At 44.6% G+C, this 17,833-nt stretch overlaps 1 protein-coding gene and 1 pseudogene across 1 annotated transcript; one reads left to right on the top strand and one right to left on the bottom strand.

The window, feature by feature from the left end:
* Positions 1–260: 260 nt before the first annotated feature.
* Positions 261–17,238, bottom strand: PDZD9 (PDZ domain containing 9). Its single transcript, XM_021672304.2, has 4 exons — positions 17,208–17,238; positions 12,728–12,907; positions 5,114–5,303; positions 261–741 (listed from the first exon to the last, which is right to left on the bottom strand). The coding sequence occupies exons 1-4, from the start codon at positions 17,236–17,238 to the stop codon at positions 357–359; spliced, it is 786 nt and encodes a 261-aa protein (XP_021527979.1). The 3' UTR covers positions 261–356.
* On the top strand, positions 14,716–15,944 carry LOC105725439 (islet cell autoantigen 1-like; annotated as a pseudogene).
* Positions 17,239–17,833: the final 595 nt, after the last annotated feature.

The following is a 17,833-nucleotide window of genomic DNA, read 5'->3' on the forward strand; positions in this document are numbered from 1 at the left end:
TGAAGTCTACACAAACAGAAACCAAATATTTAAAGAAAAATGTGTTTACATAGAGTGACATTCTTTACTGTGTTCAGACATTCTGATACTGGATTTCTATACTGCATTTTCTAAAAATGAATTCTTCTCAGAAAGGAGGGTCTTATTCTGAAGAGATTTGTGAGGGCTGCAAGACCCCAGGGAAGTCTTTAGATAACCCTGTTGAAGAATATCTCTAATGGCTTTATAAACGCAGTCAGAAGAGAAGAGAATTGGTGAGTCTGCAGACAGTCCTTGATAAGTATAGCAAACTTTTGCATGGTGAGGCACAAAACTTGGGTGTCTGCGATATAAATGCTCATATGAACACAGATTTACTAACCAACCTCTGATTCCAGCTGGGCTTTACCCTTTTCAACTTGGGCACAATCTTCCAGCCAAAATGCATCTGAGGTAGAGGAAGTAGAGGAGGAAGAGCTTTCATTGTCTTGCTTCACCATTATCCAGTATGGAGAAGGAGCCCTCACTTCTTTCTCGTAGTCTCTGTGAATCATCACGTCACAATTAATGTCTTTTCCCACACTAATAATATGGTTGTTCTTCTTATATCCATGCCAGTCTCTGGAGATGGATATTGGTCTCCTTGCAGGGTGATGCGGAGTTGACCATGGATATTGAAGTCTTTTATCTAAAACTACATCTTCATTATCATCACTGCTTGTGAAAGATTCATCTTTTGCCAGCTCAGTTTTCTTTGGTGTGCTGAAATGAAAAGAATAGTGAATAAAATAGATTCTTCATGTCTAAACATTTATGGTCCCCTAACAAGATGCCTTATTACTCACTTTACGGCTCATAAAAGAAATACAGTTTAGCTTTAGCACTACCTGTGTCATTAAAATGTTTCTTTTTTAAACTATTTTTAAAAATCTTTCAATTTCTAATTGGAAGTCAAATTCTGCCTTAAATTATTTCACAATGCCTTAAAAAGTTTTTCACAGACTTGTACTAGACTACTGACCAGAATATTAGGAGGTGTTAAAGGGTAGGTTAATTTCACTGCAGCCAAAGTGACAGGTTCAACCTGGCCATCTCCTGAGAACTCTGTTCTTGTCGCTCACATGGCAATAACACGATATTACTGATAACCAGAGGAGTCAGGACGTCAGGAAATAGTGAGCCTTAAGGATCATCAACGTGCTAGTCATTAGTAAGTCTTTGAGTCTTTTTTTTTTTTTTTTTTTTTTTTAATGCAGAGGGTCTTGCTCTGTCACCCTTGGTGGTGTGTGGTGGCACAATCATAGGTTACTGCAACCTTGAACTCCTGGGCTCAGGTGACCCTTCAGCCTCAGCTTCCCAAGTAACTGAGACTGCAGGTGTGTGTGCTGTGTACCACCACACCTGGCTAATTTTTATTTTATTTTATTTTATTTTATTTTATTTTATTTTATTTTTTGGTAAAAACAGGATCTCCCTATGTTGTCCATGCCTGTCTCAAACTCCTGGCCTCAAGCAGTTCTCACCCTGGCCTCCAAAGTGCTAGGATTACAGGCATGAGCCACCGTGCCCAGCCAAGTTTTTGTTTATTGGTTTGTTTTGGTTTGGTTTTGTAATGTTCTCCAATTATTGGCTTTCTTAATTGTTGAAACTTGGTGGTGCTTGCCTGCTAGCACCTCCAGGTCTCTGAACTTTCCTAATGCCTACAGTACCTGTGCTTTCTCTAACTTTCCAGAGTGAATGCTGCCACCTGCTTTCCCTCATCCTGCTGCTGTTACCCAACAGAACCAAAACTAGATCTTTGTGATTATAAATCTGTGGTACATTCTGCCCTGCTAAAGGAAGTAGGTTTCTTCCTCACCAACCTGTTAAGACTTACTGGTGTTATCAGAATAACCTTGGCAGTCTGCCTGTTATATTTGCTTCCAAGAATTGGAATGGCTTTTCCTAAAGTTTATCTCTTCTAGTAATAAACAGTTGATATTGAGTAATTTTTACTGAGAGCCACTAGTCTTAAATAATGATTTTGTCTAATTTGCCTTCAGACACACCCAGGTCTTCCTGAACAGCACGAGTTTTTTTTTTTTTTTTTTTTTTTAAATCCAAGTATTAATAACTTTTTTTTTTCAGACTGCAGGGGGAGTCCTTGGCAACTCTGATGGTTAGGTAACCATAAAGGACAGGTAAATTGTCATTAAAGCCACAAGCCTGCAGAGGTCAGAATTGGCTGGAAACAAACTTTATATACCACTTGGCCTACCTAGAGTGTTATATGGAGAATTTTCTCCAGGGTGTACCCAGTGCTGTTTTCTCCAGGAAAAGATTATACCAACTTTGTGAAAGCAGCTTTTTCCTTCCCCATCTTTTCCGCCCCCTTCCACATAAGTTACTAAAATGCCTTAGATATGAGTGCTTTGCTTAATTAAGAAAGAGATTCAGAAGGTGCTTGGTATTGTTAAGTTTCTGGATTTTCGCCTCATACTTAGTTGTGCTGTTCTCTTTTCATTCCTTTTGAATGGTCAATCTGCCATCCTTAGAATTTAGTATTCTGGATTTCAAAACTCCTCCAGGTAGGGAAAATGCTTAAAATAGTTGTTACGTAATCAGATGAGCCCAGGTTTTTAGAGTCGTAGCCTCCAGTATAGGGGTTGTTGAGTAGGATTGATTTTGAGTTGTGATGATGCTACTACACTCCAGCCTGGGCAACAGAGTGATACCCTGTCTCAAAAATAAGACTTTTAAAATTAGAAATTGAAAAAAAATGAGCCATTGACCACATGAAAGTCCTAGGGCAATTTTAGCAAAACAAGACAGACTCAGTCCCTGCCTTCATGGAGTTCACGTTCTCCCAGGGAAACACAGTGAACAACTGATTACACAGATTATTTCATTAAAACTGGGATAAATGTGAAGGAGCGTGCTGTGAGAGCCTATGTCAGGTGGACCTGTTTCTAGGAAGACCCCTTGGAGAGAGTACACTGGAGCCTTCAAGGGTGGCTACAAGCATGTTGTAGAGAAGAGTAAGAGCGAAGACCCTGAGGCAAAGAGCAGCAAAAGGCAGAGCTGGAAGCTAAAATGGGGCTAGAGAAGGATGGGGAAAGCAGTATGAGATGACATCGGAATGGTATGTAGAGGCCAGCTGAACCCTGTAGAGCATTATAGGCCAATGTGAAGATTTTGGCATTTATCCAAGGAACAAAAGGTCTTAGATTTTTTGCAGGAATGTGCCAGCATCAGAGTTACATTATAAAAAATTGCTCTGTGTAGAAAATAAATAGGGGGCAAGAGTAGATGCAGGGAGCTGGGCACAGTGGCACGAGCCTGTAATCCCAGCTGCTTGGAAGGCTGAGGCAGGAGGATTGTTTGAGCCTGGGAGTACAAGACCAGCCTGGGCAAAATTAAAAAACCTCATCTCAAAAAATAAAAAATTAATTTGGCCGGGTGCAGTGGCTCACACCTGTAATCCCAGCACTTTGGGAGGGCTAGTTGGATCACTTGAAGCCAGGAGTTTGAGACCAGCCTGGGCAACATGGACCCTGTTTCTACTAAAAATCAAAAAAGTTTGGCCAGATGTGGTGGCACACACTTGCGATCCAAGCTACTCGGGAGGCTGATGGGAAAATTGAGTGAGCCGGGAAGGTTAAGGCTACAGTGAGTCATGATCCCACCGCTGCACTCCAGGTTGGATGGCAGAGTGAGACCCCGTCACAAAAAGGAAAAATTAATTTTAAAAAGTAAGTGAAGGGAGACCAAATGGCGGCTTTGGTGGAATGATCATGGTGGCTAGAGAGAGACGTGGATGAATGTGAGAAGACAAATATCTTAATGTTTGGTGGGAGCAGGAGGAGGGAGATGGAGAAATCAACTACAACCCCTAAATTTCTGGCTTGACTAGACAAACGCTACCCCAGTAAGATAGAGCCATCATGGGCTGGCTTTTGATTTTAAGCATAATGAGTTTGAGGAGTTTATGGCACATCCAATGGAGATATCAAGTGGGTGTTTAAAAACACAAATTTTGCCGGGCATGGTAGCGCATGCCTGTAATCCAGGCACTTTGGGAGGCTGAAGCAGGCGGATCATCTGAGGTCAGGAATTCAAAACCAGCCTGACCGACATGGTAAAACTTCATTTCTACTAAAAATACAAAAATTAGCTGGGTGTGGTGGTGTGCGCCTGTAATCTCAGCTACCCTGGAGGCTGAGGCAGGAGAATCACTTGAACCTGGGAGGCAGAGGTTGCAGTGAGCAAGATCACACCACTGCACTCCAGCCTGGTGATGAGCCAAACCCCATGTCCCTCCCAAAAAATACAGTTTTGATAATACAATTTGAAAGTAATTAGCATGTGAATAGTCATAGAAACCAGGGGCATCAATGAAATTGCCTAGAGAAAGGACACCAAGAGGAAATGGCCAGAGGTAACAGGAAAATCAGGGGAGTGTGGTGTCACAGAAGCGTGGGAAGTGCTATTTCAAGAAGAGTGTGTGGAAATTATTAAGTGTCTAATGCTGCTCAGAAGCCACGCAAGATAAAGACAGAAGAGTCTTCTGGGGTCAGAAGTGTGAAGGCTATGGATGGCCGTGAGAAAAGGACTCAGCCAAGGGATGAAAGCAAAGCCTAGATTAAAGTGGGTTGAGGAGTGTCTGGGAAGTGGCGTCTCTCGAGGAAAGCGAGGTGTCTAATACAGCTTTCAGCAAGTTGGGAGGGGATGCAAGAGACTCCAGTGGCTGGAGAGGGTAGGGAGAGGAGAGGGGACTGAAGACGGAATTTGCTAAGATGGGAGAAAGTTTAAAAGGCTTAGATGTTACAGGTAAGGACCCAGAGAAAACGTTGAATATGCAAAAGAAAATCAGATTCACAAGACGCATTTTAAGGACTGACTTGCAGGTAGGCATGGGGACAGAGTTCCCAACAGATGACTTGTTTTTTAACTCCAAGTTGACTTTATCATGCTTTGTCATATTAGAGCCTACAGATCATCCTTTCCAAAAACCAGAAACCCAGGAAATTGACAGTGTCACCAGTCCTCCTGTCATGATTCTTATCATTTGATAATTGTCACATTAAACCATCTATGCCTCACAGGCCCTGGGATTCTGTATTATAACAAAGAGTTCCTAAAATGAACTATTTACCTTATTACTGGGAATTTGGCCTCAGGGATTAAATCATATATTTCTTGCCATTCTTCAGGAATGTCAATAAAATCTCGGTAAACCTTGATTTGTAGCACTGTTCCAATGGTGATATGTTGCAAAAGCTGTAAAAATTCTCGAAGAGTATATCCTAACACATTGGCATGGCCAACACTAAGCAGAACATCACCTGAAGAGGGAAAAAATGATCTATCAGTATCACTAAGGGGCCATGTTGATTTCTTTATTGTGAGGTATTTCATTTTATATTCATATTGTTCATATTGTTGCTTCTTTTTGAACCAAAACCAGGCTTCAGCCTTTATTTAATAAAGATGTTCATCTTCATGATATGAATGTCCTTTGCATAATGAAGAATGTATGCAAGATGTTTCTTAATAGCAGTGTAATGGTAGACATTATACGATGTTTTTGAGACGTTTCTGAAGTTTTTAATGTGACAGAGGTCAAAAAACATTTATAATAGGAATCAGCCTTTAGGATTCTAAAAATAGAGTAGTTTCAAACAAAATGAATGGCTATTAGTAGGAAAGAAAAAACCACTTACACTAAGTGATGAATAAATGACCTACTTTCTATTATACCTGCCTGGCAATTTCCAGTGCCCTCCACAGTTAATATACCATATTAAACATAAAGCCTTTCATTTTAATTTTCTACTCTTGTGCAGTATTAGTTGAGCAAATAATTCTGTATAAAACATTAGGTAATTAGGCATGCTTTAATTAACCGTAAGATGTGTATGCAGTGAGTATGTTGGTTTAAAGGGATTTGACAGCTGTTACCCCACCTCAGGGCAATGCAGGGCAAGAAAAGAAGCAAGATGGTCAATCATGCAGTCTCTGAGTCCCCAGCAGGTGGTAAGAGGACTACATCTTGAGCACTAAGTCCCCAAACCCCCAAATTGGAGGAAGCTAAAAAGACCAATTGTTCACTTGTCCTGACCTCCCCCATATCCCCACCTCCAGCAGCTAGATCATGGACCTGTGAGTGAGATCCCGTCACTGGACACTCCCACCTGGGTCACTGAACCTGGAGCAGGAGATGCAGAAGAGTGACAGGAGCTTCCAGTTGCCAAAACAGCTCTTGGTTCTCTCACCATTTTCCAAGCCTGCTTCTCCAGCCTTTTGGGCAATTCTGTCAGACTCAGTATCCCAAATTCAGTGCATTAACAGAACTTCTGTTTTTTGCAATGAGGAACCCTGACTGCTACAAGAGCATTCAGCAAGACTTGAGAAAGGAATACAAAGGATTTGCTTTTTAAGGACCGACTCACGTTGGGCAAAATCTTAAGTCTTCAGCTCTTACTAGTACCGACCTGCTGGGAACCCTCAATCACCCTCATTCTAAGACAACTGAAGCCTAACCTCAGAGAAGAAAAGGGTCAAGAAGTGCCTTTGATGCATTCACTGGGCTTCTATCTGGAATTACACTGATCCCAAAAGAAGCCTCCAAGGAATGCCAAGGACAAATGTCCATAGCTCTAGATCCCATCAAAGTTCCCAGAATTCAGGAAAATGAATACTTAGAAGGGTGGAGAAAAACCTTCTACTTTGGTCTTAAGCAGTACCTGGGGGTAATACAATCAACCATGTATGTGAAGCTCACTTCAGAATGAAACAAGGCTACCTGCAGCTTGAGCAATATGAAACAGCTGCTGATCGTACTGAGGTTAATTACAATGGCCAAAAAAAAAAAAAAATACCCTCCCGGATGAGCTTACTTGCCTAATGTTAAAAGCAGTGTTTATAGCTGAAAGCTATGGTGTGGCATTCTGCTTAATTATGTTGTAAAAGGGTGACTTTTATCAAGAGGGCAGAAAATAAACAGCTTAATTTCCTGACCGTTCTGGCTGTAAACCAAACATGTCAGCATGTGAATGTGATTACTCCAGCAAGAGATATTAACATTGCCCTTCATACAGAAACACCAATTTGGTATTTATGAACGTCAACCTCTTTACATATTTTTTTTCTGTTTTAATGGGCTATAGGAGTGACATTATATAAACTTTGTCTTGATTACCTATATTAAATCAACTTTGCAGCAGCCAAGCCACTACTGAAAAATAGATTTTATTTATTTTTTTCATCTCTCCAAACTAGGCTGGAAGTTCCATAAGTTCCTCATGGCTAGGTACCATGTCTGTTTGTTTGACCACTATACCCCCAGTGCCTAGCTGGTTGTCTGCATATACCAGGCCTTCAGGAAATGCTTAGGGAGTAGCCAGTCCATGACTTGTATTTGCTGTTGAAGCTACATAATTTTTTTTTTTCTTGAGACAGGGTCTCACTTTGTCACCCAGGCTGGAGTGCAGGGATGCAAATACAGCTCAGGCAACCCTCCCACCTCAGCCCCCGGAAGAGCTGGGACTACAAGCTCAGGCGCCCACCATGTTCGGCTAGTTTTTATATTTTTTATTGAAATGGGGTTTTGTCAGGTTTCCCCCACTGGTCTTGAACTCCTGAGCTCAAACAATTTGCCCGCCTGAGCTTCCCAAAGTGCTGATATTCCAGGTGTGTGCTACTGTGCCCAGCCTACATTAATTAAATTTTATTATTATTTTTATTATTATTATTATTTGAGATGGAGTCTTGCTCTCAAAATCTCCAGTCACCCAGGCTGGAGTGCAGTGGCATGATCTTGGCTCACTGCAACCTCCGCCTCCCGTGTTCAAGCAACTCTCTGCCTCAGCCTCCCGAGTAGCTGGGATTACAGCCACCCACCACCACCCCCGGCTAATTTTTTTCATACTTTTTAGTAGAGATGGGGTTTCACCATGTTGTCCAGCTGGTCTCCAACTCCTGGGCTTAAGTGATCCACCCACCTCAGCCTCCCAAAGTGCTGGGATTACAGGCATGAGCCACCGTGCCCAGCCAATTCCTTAAGATTTTGAATATCGGAGTCTGTTAAGGCCATACTGGCCAAAAGGAACTTAAAGTTAAGCCAGAATAAACTAACACTAAACTAAATTAGGAATTCAACGTGAAGGAGAGAAATTTCAGCAAATAGATGAGACATAATGGGGCTGGGAGGAAATGGGGTCAAAGAAACATCGTGTTTCTACAATTATCATCTCCCAAGATCTCATCATCGTCTAAAACCACTGAATGACAGACTTTGAAGCCTAGACAGATGCTGAGGAGAACTGGCAGGTTTGTCACAAAGGTTTGGAGCTCTGGACTTCCTCTGTATTAAAATATCATTTCTAGTTGTTAGGCAATTGGCTAGAAAGGAATGGGTTTTCTAGACAGACATGGGTTCAAATCCCGGCTCTGAACACACTCTTAGTTGTATAACTAAAATGAACAAGTTATTTCATCTAATTCTCTGTATTTCATTATCTACATTTCAGTAGTGTTGCAAACATTAAATTAGATAATAGATATGGGGCCAGGTGAGGTGGCTCATGCCTGTAATCCCAGCACTTTGGGAGGCTAAGGCAGGAGGATCACTTGAGCCCAGGGGTTTGAGGCTGCAGTGAGCTATGATCATGCCACTGCACTCCTGCCCTCCAGTCTGTGTGACAGAGTGAGACCCTGACTCTTATAAAGTTAAAATTAGAATTAAAATTGGAGTTAAAAAAGATAATAGATGGAGAAATATCTCCCACAATGCCTGGGACAAATGCTCACTTATTATTTATTAAGCAAAGACATAACAAATAAGCCACTACTGTAGGAGTGACGGTTAATGTTGTCAACTTGATTGAAGGATGCAAAGTACTGTTTCTGGGTGTGTCTGTGAGGGTGTTGCTAGAAAAGATTAACATTTGAGTCAATGGACCTGGAAAGGCAGACCCAACCTTCAGTTTGGGTGGGCACCATCCAATCAGCTGCCAGCAAGGCCAGAAAAGCAGGTGGAAAAAGGTGGAATGAGCAGACTTGCTGAGTCTTCCAGCCTTCATCTTTCTCCTGTGCTGGATGCATCCTGCTCTCAAACATCCAAAGTTCTTTGGCTTTTGGACTTGGGCTTACACCAGTGGTTTGGCAGGGGCTCTCGGACCTTCAGCCACAGACTGAAGGCTACCCCATCGGCTTCTCTACTTTTGAGGTTTTGGGACTTGGACTATTGGCTTCCCTGCTCTTCACCTTGCAGACAGAGGGGCAGAATGATATGGTGTGGTTCTGTGTCCCCACCCAAATGTCATCGCCAATGAAATCCCAACATTTTGAGGGAGGGACCTGTAATCCCCACGTGTGGAGGGAGGGAGGTGATTGGATCATGGGGGCGGCTTCTCCCAGGCCGTTCTCATGATAGTGACTGAGTTCTCATTACAGCTGACAGGTTTATGAGTGTTTGACAGCTCCTCCTTCACACACTCACACTCTCTCCTGCTGCCTTGTGAAGAAGATGTCTGTCTCCCCTTCCAGCATGATTGGAAGTTTCCTGAGACCTCCCCAGCCATACAGAACTGTGAGTCGTTTAAATCTCCTTCGTTTATAAATTATCCAGTCTAGGGTAGTATCTTTACAGCAGTGTGAGAATACACAAATTCAGTAGGTAAGTCCTGGATTTAAAAGATGAAATTCAAGACTGCTTCTAACCTCAAAGAGCTCACTAACAATAGCCCTGCCATGAGATTGTGTTGCCCACCTAAAAGTGTACTCCTGTCCCACTGTAGCACCCTGGAGTATGCACCCGGATCATCACCCAGCATCTGTCACCTGACCATGGAGAAGCTGAGAAGCAGCAGAAAAGTCCATGGGACCTGTCCTGGAGTTCTTTTGATCTGGTAAGTCCAGAACTCTCCACCTGCCGTTTGTTCTCCACCACCAAGTAGTGATGTGTGGGGAAAATGCTTTGGATATTAAAGTAGAGTAAACTGTTTCATGAAATCGTTATGTATCTGCTTTCTTCTTTAATCCATTGCTTGGAACCCTTAGCTGCAAAGTAGAATCACCTGAGGAGCTTTTAAAACATAAACTGCCCTGTCCCAGTCCAAGAACGATCAAATCAAAACCTCTAGGGAGATAGGGCCCAGGCATCTTAGTTTTAAAAGTTCCCCAGGTGATTCTAATAGGTAACCAGAGTTGCAAACCAGTAGCTTAATCCACTGGGACCCCCATTGCCAATATTTCTACAGCGCTTCAGTTTTAAAAGCACTTTCATAAAAATTAGTTCATCATGCTGGGCTCAATGGCTCACATCTGTAATCCCAGCGCTTTTGGAAGCCACATGGGAGGATTGCTTGAGACCAGGAGTTTGAAACCAGTTGGGACAACATAATGAGACACCACCCACCCACCACCTCCACTGCCCACATCTACCAAAAAAAATTAGCTGGGCATGGTGGTGCACGCCTGAGTCCCAGCTACCCAGGAGGCTGAAGCAGGAGGATCACTGAGCCAAGGAGTTTAAGGCCACAGTGAGCCATGATCAAGACACTGAACTCCAGCATGGGTGACAGAGCGATACCCCATCTATCAAACAAACACACATTATTTCATCAAATCTTAGCAACCTCTAACAAACACAGAATTATCCCAATTCAAAGATGAGGTAACTGAGGCCTGAAAGGTTAAGTGGCTTTGCCCAGGGTCACAGAACTAGAGAGTGTCAGACCCTAGGCCTGAATCAGGACAGCTAACACAAAACGTTTTTTCCATCTCATCACTGTGCAAGCCCGTTCTGCCTCCCCAACTCCTGAGCACAGCATTAGGCCCAGGCCAGGCACTGGGAAAACAGAACTGCATGGAAAATTCATTCACCCAAAGACGTGAGGAGCAGGGCAGAATTGGTAAAGCCCTTGGGCACTGGAGTCTGACAGAGAGGGTTCAACTCCCAGCTCCTTGGAGTGGCCATGGGTGAGTTACTAAATACCTGATTCCTTGTCTGCAAGGTGTTTTCATACAGAATCTAGCTCAGGGATTGTGAGAGTGAAATGAGATCATGCAGCTAAGTGTAGCAATGCTTAATACCACCTATGAAAGAAAATACCTTTATGCACCTAGAGCCATAGCTCTGGAGTAACATGGTCCCTATGTTTGAATCCCCACTTAGGAGAAAGAGGTGACCTGGACAAGGAACTCAATCTCACTGAGCCTCATTAAGTAAATTTAATGTTATTATTTTCTTAAAGATAGGGTCTCACTCTGTTACCCAGGTTGGCGTGCAGTGGCACAATCATAGCTCACTGCAGCCTCAGCCTCCTGCGCTCAAGTGATCCTCCCACCTCAGCCTCCTGAGTAGCTAGGATTACAGGCACGCACACCATGCTGGGCTACTTCTGTTTTGTTGTAGAAATGGTGATAGGGTTTGGATTTGTGTCCCTGCCCAAATCTCATGTTGAACTATAGTCCCCAGTGTTGGAGGAGGGGTCTGGGGGGAGGTGATTGGATCAACAGGGGCAGATTTTCTCCTTGCTGTTCTCATGATAGTGAGTGAGTTCTCATGAGATCTGGTTGTTTAAATCTGTGTAGCACCTCCCTCTGCTCTCTCTTCCTCCTGCTCCAACCATGTAAGATGTGCCTCCTTCCTCTTCACCTTCTGCCATTATTGCAAGTTTCCTGAGGCCTCCCCCGCCATGCTTCCTGTACAGCCTGCAGAACCATGAGCTAATTAAACCTCTTTTATTACAAATTACCCAGTTTCAGGTACTTCTTTATAGCAGTGTAAGAATGGACTAATACAGACAGCATCTCACTATGTTGCTCAGTCTGGTTTTGAACTCCTGGCCTCAACAGATCCTCCCACCTTGGCTTCCCAAAGTGCTGGAATTACAGGTGTGAGCCACTGTACCTAGCCAGAATTAAATGAATTAATATGCCCAACAGTGATAGTTATGTAAGTGATAGCCATTGACTGGCCCATAGAAAGTTCTCAACTAATGTTGTCATATCCTCTTTTTTTTTTTTCTTTTTTGGAGACAGAGCCTCACTCTGTCACCCAGGCTGGAGTGCAGTAGCATAATCTCAGCTCACTGCAACCTCTACCTCCCTGGTTCAAGTCATTCTCCTGCCTCAGCTTTCTGAGTAGCTGGGACTACAGGTGCCCACCACCATGCCCAGCTAATTTTCATTCATTCATTCATTCATTTAGAGATGGAGTCTCACTTCTGTCACCCAGGCTGGAGTACAGTGCTGCAATCTCGGCTCACTGCAACCTCTGCCTCCCGGGTTCAAGCAATTCTCCTGCCTCAGCCTCTCGGGTTCAAGCAATTCTCCTGCCTCAGCCTCTCAAGTAGCTGGGATTACAGGCATGTGCCACCACACCCAGCTAATTTTTGTATTTTTAGTAGAGATGGGTTTTCCTGACGTTGGCCAGGCTGGTCTTGAACTCCTGACCTCAGGTGATCCACCTGCGTCAGCCTACCAAAGTGCTGGGATTACAGGAGTGAGCCACTGTGTCTGGCCAATTTTTGTATTTTTAGTAGATATGAAGTTTTACCATGTTGGCCAGGTTGGTCTAGAACTTCTGACCTCAAGTGATCTACCCACATTGGCCTCCCAAAGTGCTGAGATTACAGGTGTGAGCCACCGCATCTGGCCTGTTGTCATAGCCTTATAGTTACACTGAAACCCAGTGACCCGAGTCTCCCTGCAGGCAAATGGGCAGAATGGGTGGTTGGGAGGCATGGGGAAAGGGCATCACCTGGCTGGAGTTTCCCGTCATTGGCTGCAGCCCCCTTCCGGATGAGGTGGGTGACCTGGAGGTAGGGTCCATGCTGGATGATGATGAGGCCTAACCCTAGGCGGCCCACAGTGAGTTTGGTCTGCTGCGTTTTGCTCAGGTCATTTACAGATGTTTTGACCTTGATGCTGACTCCTCCTTCTAACCGAAAAAAAGGGAACTTATTTCAGTCCTTCACCAAGACAGAAGCATGGCCATACCCACTGGGGTTCTGAAGCCAGACCCCTGAGGCAGTTATTTAACCCCTATTCAGCAGATTCGTGGTTGATCAAATGAGGATAAAAAGTGTTCACCTTGGAGAGCTGTTCTGAGAATTAAATGGGAGCATTAAAGGGCTTTTGCAGAGTCTGGCATAATTAATCAATATTAGTTAGTATTATCTATTCACTTAAATATTTATTGATATAGATGGTATGCTAGGTCCTAGGTTTACCATGGTGAGCAAAACAGATGTGCTGGGGTTTTTTGTTTTGTTTTGTTTTGTTTTGTTTTAACAGACAGGGTCTCACTCTTTTGCCCAGGCTGGAGTGCAGTGGCATGATCACAGCTCACTGCAGCCTCGATCTTCTGGGCTCAAGGGATCCTCCCACCTCAGCCTCCTGAGTAGCTGGGACTACTGGCATGTGCTACTATACACGGCTAATTTTTATTGTTTTTGTAGAGACAGGGGTCTCACTATATTGGCCACGTTGGTCTAGAACTCCTAGCCTCAAGCAATCCTCCCACCTCAGCTTCCCAAAGTGCTGGCATTACAGGTGTGAGCCACCATGCCCAGCCCACATGTGTTTCTTGTCCTCATGGATTTTACAGCCTAATGGAAGGGACAGATATCAATCAGACATGTAAATACATGTTGAATAACAAACTGTAACTCATGCTATGAAAGAAAAGGTAGGCTCTAAGAGAGAGTAGCAGAGGGCCAAAGTCTCATCTGGGCACAGTGGGTCAGGCTTCCAGCAGGATCAAATTTGAATGAAGGCCAAAAGGACCAATAGGAAGTATTTAGGCAAAGAAGGAAGGAGCAGGAGCACATTGTGTTAAGGTCTGAGACAGGAAGGAACAGGCCCTGTCAGGGGAGGGGGAGGCAGGAGGAGCGAGGGCCAAGCAGACAGAGGCTGCCTCTCAGACTTCCTTAGTGAAAAACTCAGAAGTGAGTTAAGCTGGACATGATTAGATGAAATGGAATGAAAATGAAAGGGTCGTGGCACCTGTCATGGCAGCAGCAGTGGAAATCAGCACAAGATAGATCCAAAAAGCTCGTGGGAGGAAAATCCAAAGGCCTTGGAGACAACAGGTAGTAGAAGGGGTTGAAATATGTTTTCTACAGAACCAAATCTCACAAGAAAAGTTCCAGGGACTAAAGGGACGTTCAAAACAACAAGTTATTTTCCCAAGAGGAAGCTGCTAGGAAACTCCTTTTTGGTACACAGGAAGCTCCTGGGGAGATCTGTTTCCAGCACACTTTTCCAGCATTTCACGCACAACTCCTTTCCATAAGAACAAGTGACACACAGGCTCGCCAAGTCCATGTGGCTGTGGTGTTTTCTGGGCCACTGCTGAGGGAAAGGCTCCACCAGCTCCCTACCTCTGGCTGTGGGGAGTTGGAGAGGTTCGTGGCCCTTTCCTCTAAAGCAGACATCCTTGCCCAACCTCACCTTCCTCCAAACCGCAGATGCTCTCTCTTTGGGAAAATAAAACAGCATAATATAAACAAGATACCATCTTCAGAGACCTTTCAGGGTTCTGGGAGCAATTGGGGGCAGGATATGCCCTGTCTGAGCCTCTGGTTCCTGAGCAAACGGAGAAGTCACATCTTGGGCAGGGTTCAGGGGTTCTAATCTCAGCTTGCAAATTCAATGTGCTTATAAGATCAGCTACCAGGAGCCCACTTTTAAAAATCAGCAGGGTTAAGTGAAAGAAGCCAGACTCAAAAGGCTCCTTGCACACGGATGAATGATGTGTCTCAGGAGCTTGATCCAGACCTCTATAAGCAAATGCAGAAGTTCAGGAAGGCAACAAACACAAATACAACCTGCAAAATAAAATAAAAAAAAACTTTGGGTCAGGCGCGGTGGCTCATGCCTGTAATCCCTGCACTTTGGGAGGCCGAGGCGGGCGGATCACGTGAGGTCAGGAGTTTGAGACCAGCCTGGCCAACATAGTGAAACCCTATCTCTACTAAAAATACAAAAATTAGCCGGGCACGGTGGTGCATGCCTGTAATCCCAGCTACAAGCCTGAGTGACAGAGCAAGACTCTGTCTCAAAAGAAAAAAAAAACTTGGACAAAGTGAAGAAGATAGTTGTGAATATTCTTCTTGGACCAAGTAAATACACACAATCTCCTGTCTCACATGCTAGCAACATACCAGTCCACTCTGCTTCATTTTGGGGAGAAAACTTCTCCCACTATGGCAGCCATCCATGAGAGCTTCACAGGTTATCACCTATATAAATTCATTACTTCAAAGCACTTCCAAAAGCCAGTGAAAAAAACTAGTTGAGAAAGAAGAGAAGTAGCTCACCCAGCAGGAAAGCACAGATGCGGCAGTGCAGGAGCTGAGTCCGTTAATTTCATTAGAGAATGAAAACTGGCAGAAGGAAAAAGCTGAAGATGGAAAAAGTATTGTACCTGCCTTAGACAAAGGCTCTTCCCACAGTGCATGCTCAGAATGAACTATTAGATACAAAACCTGAGGAAGGTGCTCACTTGGGCCCAGTGGCAGGGACCCGGGAACCTGAAGGTGCTGACAAAGATGACCCTCCTGCTGTTGGGTGAGATCTTCAATGCCTCCTCCCTGGAAGAGAGTGAGCTCAGAAAAGAGTGGGCCGCTGTGTTTGGGGACAGCAAGCTGGAGGAGGCAGCACTATGACCCTGGGAGAGCCAGATGCCAAGCTCCAGACTCAAATACGAAAAGCTTACAGGTCTTGCTATAGGGCTGATCAGAGAGCAATGTCAACCTTCCCAAGGACAAGCAGTCTAAATGGCAACAGCCCTGCAGTGAGAAAGCCTAATGCTGCCTAGGACCCGACTGCATGGTTCAGCCTCTTCACCGACCTTGAGTCATTATCAAATCCTGATGCTGTTCGGAAAAAGCCATAAAGAACAAGAATTGCTCAATGCAGGAGCCTACAGCCTTCGGAAAGCCCACTTGAGCGCTAGCAGAAGTATAAAATGATTAGAACCTGGGCAACATAGTGAGACCTCATCTCTACTGTTTAGGCTGGGCATAGTGGCTCACACCTGTAATCCCAGCGCTTTGGGAGGCTGAGGGTAGGTGGATCACTTGAGGTCAGGAGTCCGGGACCAGCTTGGCCAGCATGGCGAAACACTGTTGCTACTAAAAATAACAAAAATCAGCCAGGTGTGGCGACTCATGCCAGTAATCTCAGCTACTCAGGAGGCTGAGGCACAAGAATGGCTTGAATGCATAAGGCAGGGGTTGCAGTAAGCTAAGATCATACCACCACACTCCAGCCTGGGCCACAGAGCAAGACTCTGTCTCAAAAAAAAAAAAAAAAATTAAATTAGTTGTGTGTGGTGGTGCATGCCTGCAGTCCCAGCTATGGGAGGCTGATGCAGGAGGATTGCTTGAGCCTAAGAGTTGGATGCTGCAGTGAGCCAGGAGCATACCACTGTACTCCAATCTGAGTGAAAGAAAAAGACCCTGTCTCTAAAAATAAAATACAGTGACCAGTATGTTGTTTTAAGATTTATGTGCCATTTTAATAAAAATGAAAGGGCCAAAGTCCCTATTTACATTGGTATAATTTTTAAAAGGCACCTTACTATATGATTTCATTTTTATGACATTCTCCATGGAAAAGGCAAAAAAAAAAAAAAAAAACCCTGTAAAAAACAGATGGGGGTGTGAGGAGCTGAAGTGGGGTGGGGTTGACTACAATTGGGCATCTCAAAGTAATTTTAGGGAGTGGTGGAACTGTTCCCTTTCTTGATGGAAGGGATGGTTCAACGTGGGTATAGGCTTGTCACAACTCATACCACTGTACTTTTAAAAGGGGGGAGTCTTACTGTATGGAAATATACCTTGATAAAAATAATGGTGGCCCAAGGCGGGAGGATCACTTGGGGTCAGGAGTTCGAGACCAGCCTGACCAACATAGCAAAACCCCATCTCTACTAAAAATACAAAAATTAGCTGGGCGTGGTGGTAGGCACCTGTAATCCCAGCTACTTGCGAGGCTGAGGCAGAGGAATCCCTTGAGCCTGGGAGGCAGAGGTTGCAGTGAGCTGAGATGGTGCCACTGCACTCCAGCCTGGGCGACAAAGCAAGACTCCTTCTCAAAAAAAAAAAATAATAATAATAATAACGATGGCGACAGGTCATCTCCCAGGCCAAGACTGTGCTGTTGCCATTTTACAGAGGAGGAAAAATGAGGAAGGCTTGGTCCCCAGGGCTTCACCCTTTCTCCCCAATTACCTTTTTTGTTTTTACCGGAGGCCTTTTGCATGGTCCCGGGAGGGCGGGTGGCTCGGGAGGGCCTCCCGGAGCAGAGGCTGGAGTCAGTCCCACTCCCAACAGTTTCGAACCTCGCCCTTGAGCACCGCCCTCGAGATAGCCGCCAGGGGGCGCTGCGCCGCCGTTGGCCAGAAGTTGGGTGGCAGTGAGGCCTCCGCAAGACTTCCTGTGGACCCTGCAAAATGTGGCTTGAGTATTGTACGCCAGTATACTGTGTGGAAACTTCTGCAGAGGTTAGCACCGTGCCTGACCCACAATGGGTTCTTCATTCCTTCTTTTCTTTCTCTTCTTTTTTTTAAGAGACAGGGGCTGGGTCTCACTATGTTGCTCAGGCTGGTCTCGAACTCCTGGCCTCAGGCGGTCTGCATGCCTGAACCTCCCAAAGTGCTGGGATTACAGACAGACATGAGCCACCATGCTTGGCTTCTTCATTCTTTTTTTTTTTTTTTTTTTTTTTTGAGTCTTACTTTGTTGCCCAGGCTGGAGTGCAGTGGCACAATCTTGGCTCACTGCAACTTTTACCTCCCAGGTTCAGGCAGTTCTCTGCCTCAGCTCCCCAAGTAGCTGGGATTACAGGTGCCAGTGTG

Source organism: Aotus nancymaae, unplaced genomic scaffold, assembly GCF_030222135.1.
Source record: "Aotus nancymaae isolate 86718 unplaced genomic scaffold, 86718_ANA_hifiasm-v0.15.2.pri h1tg000049l, whole genome shotgun sequence".
Lineage (NCBI taxonomy): Eukaryota > Metazoa > Chordata > Mammalia > Primates > Aotidae > Aotus > Aotus nancymaae.